The sequence below is a fragment of the Benincasa hispida genome, chromosome 4, assembly GCF_027475165.1.
Source record: "Benincasa hispida cultivar pf3 chromosome 4, pf3_genome.v1.1, whole genome shotgun sequence".
Classification (NCBI taxonomy): domain Eukaryota; kingdom Viridiplantae; phylum Streptophyta; class Magnoliopsida; order Cucurbitales; family Cucurbitaceae; genus Benincasa; species Benincasa hispida.
In genome coordinates this window covers 11,692,802-11,701,844 of record NC_143481.1, presented here as the reverse complement: position 1 = coordinate 11,701,844, position 9,043 = coordinate 11,692,802, and the positions used below count along the sequence as shown (strand labels likewise).

Genomic DNA, 9,043 nt, shown 5'->3' with positions numbered 1-9,043 from the left:
AATCAAATTGTTTCAATTATATATGATATAATTGTCATAATATATTTGATACATTATAACTTAATGGAAGGAAAGAAATATTTAAATGAGATTCAAATATATTTTCTATGAATGAAACTCATAGTTGTTAAATTTAATATAAATGAGATTTATATTAAATGCCATTAAATAGAGAAAAGAAACTATAGTTTATATTGTATGTGATACAATATTAAAACTATAGGTTATATGTTATATTTGATATAACAAATAATTTAATATAAATATAATATGATAAGTTAGTTATCATATTTACTTATATTTATTATAATTATTTGAATAATAAGGAAGAGAGTTACAACTTCTTTCCCCATCTTTTCCCTCCACCCACATTAGTGGGGGTGGTTATTTTTTATAGTAAGAAGAATAAAAGAAAATCGTTTTCTTTTTCTTCTTCTATGTTGATTGTTGTTGAACGATTGAGAAAAGACAGAAGAGTTCTGTATCTTTAAGTTGTGCGAGAAAGTTCTCAATCTTCTTCCTCCACATAAAAGTTTCCTTTCTAACCAAAATAGTCAGAGCCCACCACTCCTTGGTTCTCACCCTAAGAATACCAAGGTTTCACTATGATATTGTTCGGGTTTTTGGTTCGAGGTTATCTTGAAGAAGGTCTTCAAGTAGTACGTGACTATTCGAGGGAGATTCGTGAAGAAAAGGTTCTTCAAAGGTAATGTTTCTTGAAAACTTTTCTAGTAAACCATGCTATAATTTAATTTTAAATGCATATCTATTTTTATATTTACTGTAAACTTTTTGTTCAATAATTAATGGAATTTGGTCGATCTGCTTCCGCTCAAGATTCTCCTCATACGAGTTCTTTCACATATCTCATTACCATCGAGACAATACGACGACAATAGTTGGATGAGATGATTGTATGGCTTCCAAATAATTTGCATGCATATGTGTCAAAATATAAATGAACCAAAAGATCGAAACATTATTAATATATAATATATAAATGAATATAATATTACTTAGCTAGACATATACGTATCCAATATGTATCTATACTACAGTAGAACATGCACCGATGCTCTAATTACAAAAAAATTGTCATTCCATCTACAACAATCCGAAGTTGAATGAATATTAGCTATTAGTATTTCATAATGAATACAACAATAAGGAGGTAAAAATGCTTACCGTACTACAAGTGGTCTGTCCCCCAAGTTGTTCTTATATCAGTGGAGTCGTCGAGGCGCTAAAAGAGGAAATCGATCCCACACCCAAATCTGTAGCAATAGAAGCGAGCCTATAATGTCTTTTCTATCTATAACTGCACCCTTGCATAGTTGCCTATATAACCATGCAAGACATCCAACCCCTCAATTGTACGTCCCAGCAACATCAAAATCTACTAAGAGAGGAAGATACATTAGGTGCACTTTGTTGTTGAATTTATCGGGAAATAACAATCCTCCAATCAATATGAGAATATATGCTCAAGCATATCGTTGGAGTTCATCTTCATCTGCATTATCCAATAAATTGGCAAAGTTGCTGAATTGATCAGCTAACCATGGCAAGCTAAGACAACCTCTCTCAAGAATGACGTCATTCATTGTTACGCCTAAAAGAATGACACAAAGTTGTTTCCAGTCATAATTTAGTGACCTAATCAATGGTCTTCCATTAATCGGGAGTCCAAATTGGATAGTTACATCTTGTAGTGTAATCATACACCCTTCATGTAACATGTGGAAAGTGTGCATCTTCTATCGCCATCGTTCCACTAATGTTGTTATCAAATGTCAATCTAGTTGTATAAATTTGATACATGAGACTTCATAGAATCCTATGGCTCGTAGATAAGTCAATATATGAGGGTTTGGGTCTTCCTGCCTTCGAATAATAGCCTTCCGTCCCTGATAATGCATAATATCAATATGCTCGTCTTCCCAAACAACTTCGAATCTATGATTGTGTTGTAAGTACAAAACTGAGTCGTTGTATGGTCCTGTGCTAACATCATCGTCCATCTGATCTCATAAAAATAAGATTATATTTAACTTAAATATTTACTACAAATTAATGCGATTACAATCAATAAGGAATACACTCTTCATTGTTTATAGTTAAAAAAAAAAAAATACAAAAACCAGCCAAGAAATAAAAAACGAAATTCAATGACTAAATCCAATTATTTAATTATTTGAATGTGTCTCTTAAAGAGACGCATTCAAGGCGACTGGTCAAAAAAAAATAATGTTGAATGCATCTCTTAAAGAGACACATTCAAATAAAGGAAAAAAAAACCCTTTTCCTTGAATAGTTTGAAGATGATCATTTTTATCCAATTAAGTTCTAAAACATCTCTATTTCTCCAATTAATTCAAAAAATAAATTACCAAATGCAACTATTATGAAAAATTTGAAGACTTAAAAGTATATGTTTTGAAAAGTCAATGACCAAATATAAATACACTTCAAAATTTGGGATTAAAACTATAGTTAGTTCGAAAAGTCATCCCTATTTCTTCAAAATTTTGAAGACTCGTTCTCCTTTGTCGAGTTTTTAAAACTCGACCTACTAAATTAAAAAAAAATTATATTTTCTAAATTATTTTGAAACAACAATATTTTTCTAAATACTTTTAGAAACCACATGTTATTCTAATTTTACCTTTTTTTTCATATGGCAAAATTAATTTGATCTATTTTTTTTAAAAGAAAACATTAATTTATTTAGATCAGATATGAATAATCGAAATGGTCATATACGCAATGATGTCGTGTGTATATGATATATATCACTAATATTAAAAGAATCGAATTTCAGGGCCTAAAAATTTATTGAATTATTATTTTCTTTTCTCTCGGCAATTCTTTTTAAAAATATATAAATATATCATTTCCAGCATTCCATTGAAGCACTCTTTAGCGAAGCGTGGTGATGACGCCAAAGAAGAAAAAGAGGTTCATTCAGAAAACTAGAAAGGCCAATTTTAATTTTAAAAAATTCCTCAAAAAATTCAAAATTCTAGAAGAAGTATTTTAAAACATCCGTAGAATTCAGGAATCGTAAAAAATAAAAAACCACATATTTTAACTTCTACGAATGTCACTAACTCTTTAATCTTAAAGTCCATCTCTATATAACTAACTGGTTAAGAGATACATTCATACCAAATATATAGAAAATGATATATAATTAGATATTCAAATTCATACTTTATGATGTATTATCTAATTGGTACACCTATTTGACCGATGAATAATACGATATAATATTTTAGCTTGTTAATAGTGATGGTGGCGAATGTAAGCTTAAACGGTAATTGGTATATACTCTTTTTGAAATCGGACGTTCAAATCTCCGTACTTCTATTTGATATGCTAAAAAACTGTACCTTTTTATTTTAATATGTATTTCAATTGTTAAATCTATAGATATGCATATCTCATTTAGGTTATGGGCCTACAGACAAAACTCCTTTAGCTTGTGAATGCGTATTGGCCAACCTATAAGAGAACTTGCACCAATGTGGTGTTGAGTAGAACACACTTTAATGCTTACACTAGTACTGGAAACATTTAATTTTAGCTATTCGAATGTTGCTTATTCCTTGAGGTGGAATAATCATTTAGAGTCTAGTGAAATCCGATTGGGACATGTGCAATATATGTAGCCTCACGTATGCATAGCCCTAGAAGTTGCAGGTTTTCATCTAGTATGTTCGGCTTGATTATTATCCCTTTAGTGGTACAGAGCGAGCTCGGCTAAGCTGATCCAACACTTGAAACTTTGACTTTTCTGTTTAGTGATGCACAAACTCCTAAGGGCACTCTTGGGATGCCCTTGATTTTATGTCTATTTATGAGCTTAAATCTTGTCTTGACAATTCTCAACAAAATCTAACCATAAATACTGTTTTGTTTTTCTTTTTATAATAATCGTAATTCATATAATTCGTGATTCCACAACACCAACTTTATTCTATGGAAAGATTTTGTTTTTAAAAATTAGTTGCAACAATACGTTGATGATTTTACATTATCAAATGCTTATGAAATGGAATGGCGGCCACTAAATTTTCCTTGATCTTTCGTCTTAGAAAGGGGATGGCCTAGATTTTCTATGATTTCTTTTGTTCTCATCCTCCTCCACCAAAATTCTTAATTTAGATAACAATCTATTTTACAATTTAACTAAAAAAACTTAACCAACTCTTTATTCATTTTGGGGATTTTGTTTTTAAAAAACTTCACTTTTAGAAGCATTTGCTGCTGTGGCCTTACGCGTATGGTCATCCTTGTTGGTCGTTTCATTTCATTGTCACTCTGTTTCCCGTCTCTTTGAATTTATCGGTCTCTGTTCCTCTTTTCCTCTTTTCTTTCCCCCTTCAATTTTATTATCTCGTGAAAAACAAATTTATTAATTAAAAAAAAAGGTTGGTGGATCTTTTTCACGGGAAGAAGACTCCATGGAAGGAGAAAGAATGATGAGAATCTTCAACTACAAAACCCGGAAGCATAAATCTGTAATGTTTCTTCTTCTCCACTGTTAACAAATAATAAAAAAGGAAACAACATTATAAAATTTCTTTCTGTTATCTTACTGGAAATTCTGTGTTCTTATTCTAAATTCTAATTGAAAAGGCACTGTTAGGGGGAGAATTTTCTGTTCTAAAAAAGGAAAAAAAAAGTAATTGAAAATTGTCATTTTCAGGCAACTATTCATTATAATAAAAGCTGAATTATTGTCCTTTTCTTCAAACCAGTGTCCATCTGTTTCTCTGGTGGATCTATTGCATTGCTTAAGAATTTGTTTTGATCATTTTTAAACTTCTCAAATCCTGGTAAAAACCGAAAATCAAAATGATCAATTTGTTTTGAACTTGGAAATTCCTCTGTTTTTTGGGTTTTCTTTTTTCTCTCTCACTCTCTCTCTCTCTCATGGAGGGAATAAAAAAAATGAAGCCGTGTTGAGCTGTTAACATCCCTTTTACCGAAAACCCATTTCCTTCTCTCTCTCTCTCTCTCTCACGCTTCTAGCCCCGTTCTTATTTATGTACACAAAGCTCTCTTCTTTTATAAACTTGTATTACATTTCAACTGAACGGAAGCTATTTTTGCTTTGGTTATTCAATCTTCCTTCCATTTTCCTCTGTTTCCTCTGCTCCCATTTTGCCCGTGAGGCCACAATCTTGGCTTTTTTTCCCCTTCCAACATTTGAGAGTTCAGAATAGCGTGTGTGTTTGTGTGGAGAAATTGGGGTTCCGTACAGAAAGATTTTTTCTAAAAATTTTGAACTGGGGTTGAGCCATTGTCACTAAAAATGGCTCCTTGGTGGGGAAGAGAAAGCCACAAAGGAACCCCTGTTGTTGTAAAGATGGAAAATCCCAACTGGTCAATAGTCGAAGTTGAAAGTCCTTCCGATGATGACTTCATCATCGGCGCGGAGTCGCCACCGGGTCGAGCTCGAGACAAGGGACGAGGCAAAAATGCCAAACAACTCACTTGGGTTCTTCTTCTTAAAGCCCACAAAGCCGCTGGTTGTTTAACCTCCATTGGCTCTGCATTGGTCAACATCGTCGGCGCCGTTAAACGCCGTCTTGCTTCCGGAAGGACCGACGCCGACGCTGACAATGACAACGCCGACGGCGGCGTGAGGGAGAACCCAACTGTCAGAACCAGGTTCTATTTGTTTATTAAGGTTTTCCTTTGGCTGTCGGTGCTTCTGTTAGGGTTTGAAGTGGCGGCATATTACAAAGGTTGGCATTTTAAGGCACCCCATCTTCAATTGGACTACTTATGGACAACCCCATTTGGGGTTAAGGATGTTTTTGACTGGTTTTATTCGAAATGGGTTTTGATTCGAGTTACATATTTTGCTCCTCCTCTGCAGTTTTTAGCCAATGTTTGTATAGTGTTGTTCCTTATTCAGACTTTGGATAGGCTTATTCTTTGTTTGGGTTGTTTCTGGATCCGATTCAAGAAAATCAAACCTGTTCCTAAGGTTGCTGTTATGGATCTTGAGTCTGGAGAGAGTGGCTACTTCCCTATGGTTCTTGTTCAAATCCCAATGTGTAATGAGAAAGAGGTAAATTTGGAGTTTTAGCTCTTTCCTGATGTATAAAACCCTCTGTTATGGATGATTTCCTTTGGTTCTTATTGTGCATTGGTTAATTATAGGTTTATCAGCAATCAATTGCTGCTGTCTGCAACTTGGACTGGCCAAAAGACAAGTTATTGATTCAGGTTCTTGATGACTCGGATGATCCAGTCACCCAATTGCTAATCAAAGAGGAGGTATATAAATGGCAGCAACTCGATGCCAACATTGAATACAGACATAGGGTGGTTCGAGCGGGCTATAAGGCAGGCAATCTCAAGTCTGCCATGAATTGCAGCTATGTCAAAGACTATGAATTTGTTGCAATCTTTGATGCTGATTTTCAGCCTGCCTCTGATTTCCTCAAAAGAACAGTTCCTCATTTTAAGGTAATCTGGCTGTTGCTATTTGTTTGTGTGTCTGAGCTTTAGTTTTGGCTAATGTCTAATGGAAAGGGGAAAAGATCACAGGGTTCTTGATCTTTCTTCCATGGTCTGAATGATTCTTGGCTTGATAATGTAACCATGTTTGAATAGATTGTAACGAACTACTGATGATTGAAACTTCAGGATAATGAGGAACTAGGACTTGTTCAAGCGCGATGGTCTTTCGTGAACAAAGACGAGAACTTGTTGACCAGACTGCAGAACATTAACTTAGCCTTTCATTTTGAAGTAGAGCAACAAGTGAATGGCGTGTTTCTCAATTTCTTTGGATTCAATGGTACTGCTGGTGTCTGGAGGATAAAAGCTCTTGAAGAAGCCGGTGGCTGGTTGGAGAGGACCACTGTTGAGGACATGGACATTGCCGTTCGTGCTCATCTTCATGGTTGGAAATTCATATTCCTCAATGATGTAGAGGTACAATATTTCAGGAACGCTTAGCTTAATTGGTGCGTGGGATTTGATGATTGATTTATTACTTTTTTGTTTAGTGCCACTGTGAATTACCAGAATCGTATGAAGCATATAGAAAACAGCAGCACAGATGGCATTCGGGACCGATGCAACTGTTTCGTCTTTGTTTGCCTGACATAGTTCGATCAAAGGTAGACGATTTGCAACGGTTATATAACTGATTCGTTACGCATTGTTATGTGGCATGCTTCAATCATCTCATGTTTTTATTTCTCAAAATGCAGATCGGCATATCAAAGAAATTCAATTTGATCTTCCTGTTCTTTCTCTTACGAAAACTGATATTGCCCTTTTATTCATTTACCCTCTTCTGCATAATTCTCCCAATGACGATGTTCGTTCCTGAAGCCGAGTTACCAGCGTGGGTTGTATGTTACATTCCAGCTACCATGTCTTTTCTCAACATCCTTCCAGCACCAAAATTCTTCCCCTTCATTGTCCCTTACCTCCTCTTTGAAAACACAATGTCAGTAACTAAGTTTAACGCAATGGTCTCTGGACTCTTCCAGCTAGGTAGTGCATATGAGTGGGTCGTTACAAAGAAATCAGGCCGCTCGTCTGAGGGCGATCTTGCCTCAATGGTTGAGAAGAAAAAGCTGAACACTGAAAAGAGTGTCTCAGCAAACAACCTTGAGGAGATTGAGCTAATCCAAAAACAGGACAAGAAGTTGCCAAGGAAGAAGCATAACAGAATATACATGAAGGAACTAGCATTGGCTTTCCTTCTTCTAACAGCCTCTGCTAGAAGTCTCCTCTCAGCTCAAGGGATTCATTTCTACTTCTTGCTGTTTCAGGGAATCTCCTTCCTCCTTGTCGGTCTAGACTTGATTGGCGAGCAAGTTGTTTGAGACGAGAACTCTTGCAGATCATCTATAAAGAGAAAACCAATGATCTAAAGTTCCAAAATACGTGTTGTAAACTACGTCTCACTGCTTAGAGAGTGTGTACGTCCATCGGCAGCAATCTTCATTGCCGCATTCGTCGACCAAGAAGAAAGCTTGTAATGAGAAGAAAAATGCAAAACAAAAAAGAGAAATGGTGATCTAAAATCTTCTTTTCTAATTTTGCTTCTGTTTGTTGTGGGGGGGGGGGGGGGCCCCCCCCCCCGATTTGTGGCAATTCTTTTGCAAGAAGCTAGGATTCAAACATGAACAGATAGAATTTGTTTCAGCCTGCAGGCAGAAAATAGGAGCAGTCTGTGTATTTTCTTTTCTTTTTTCCTTTTTGAGTATTAAATATTTCTCTTTTCCTCCCTTTGTTAATAAACTATGGGAATATTATTAGTTCTTTTCTTGTCAATAAAATTATGTGGATGGCATTAGTTCTATATCACTGTCAATGTTGGCTGAATGTCCTTCTCAAACTCTTCTAATCTTTTTATAAATGGCATCAATAAAACCAACTTTTCAAGATTTTCCCATGTTCATGAAATGAATTGAAGAAATTTTTTTGGAGGCAACTCCCATCAACTTGGATGATCTCTCTTAGGATTATATTCTAAGAAAGAAATAAGCCAAGCTTCTGTAAGTGCAAACACTGATATTTAGAAATGAATGTCAGATTATTCTTTTAGAAACACCCACCATTGCAGAATCTAAGCCAAGTTTGGTGTTTATTGCTGGGCAAAGTTTGAATATGAGTTCATTGGTGTTTTATAACAAATCTGATGTTCTCACATGCTAAATGAAGTTTGGCCTCACAAATTAAGGCTATAAACAAACTAAACTTGTTAAGCTATTCTTAGAAACAAAAATACCCGCAAAATAAAGTAAGGTAATGATGTTAAATTCTTAATTTTTTCACCTAATTCACTTTCCAATAAGTTTTAACAGAATATCACTATTCATAGCCATAATCCCACAACATTGCTCTCGACATCAACAAAAGCAACTAATACTTAAGTTTCATTAGGACCACCGGATGGTTTCTCAATAAATACAATTTTTCAAAGCTTCAACCATCCATATCACATCTCATAATAGGATATCAAACACCATTGTACAACATAACATTTCCTGCCTCTTTTGGC

The 9,043-nt window shown here is 34.9% G+C and overlaps 1 protein-coding gene across 1 annotated transcript; it reads left to right on the top strand.

The window, feature by feature from the left end:
• Positions 1-4,403: 4,403 nt before the first annotated feature.
• Positions 4,404-8,341, top strand: LOC120076393 (putative xyloglucan glycosyltransferase 12). Its single transcript, XM_039030208.2, has 5 exons — positions 4,404-6,085; positions 6,178-6,486; positions 6,667-6,957; positions 7,032-7,145; positions 7,239-8,341. Exons 1-5 carry the CDS (start codon positions 5,321-5,323, stop codon positions 7,860-7,862), a joined length of 2,103 nt encoding a protein of 700 aa, XP_038886136.1. The 5' UTR covers positions 4,404-5,320; the 3' UTR covers positions 7,863-8,341.
• Positions 8,342-9,043: the final 702 nt, after the last annotated feature.

What these genes read in the sequence shown, in the direction of transcription:
- LOC120076393 (XM_039030208.2), top strand. Translation starts at nt 5,321, where the DNA reads ATGGCTCCTTGGTGGGGAAGAGAAAGCCACAAAGGAACCCCTGTTGTT. An exon ending in CAATGTGTAATGAGAAAGAG is followed by an intron (nt 6,086 to 6,177) that starts GTAAATTTGGAG and finishes GGTTAATTATAG; the next exon opens with GTTTATCAGCAATCAATTGC. An exon ending in CTGACATAGTTCGATCAAAG is followed by an intron (nt 7,146 to 7,238) that starts GTAGACGATTTG and finishes CTCAAAATGCAG; the next exon opens with ATCGGCATATCAAAGAAATT.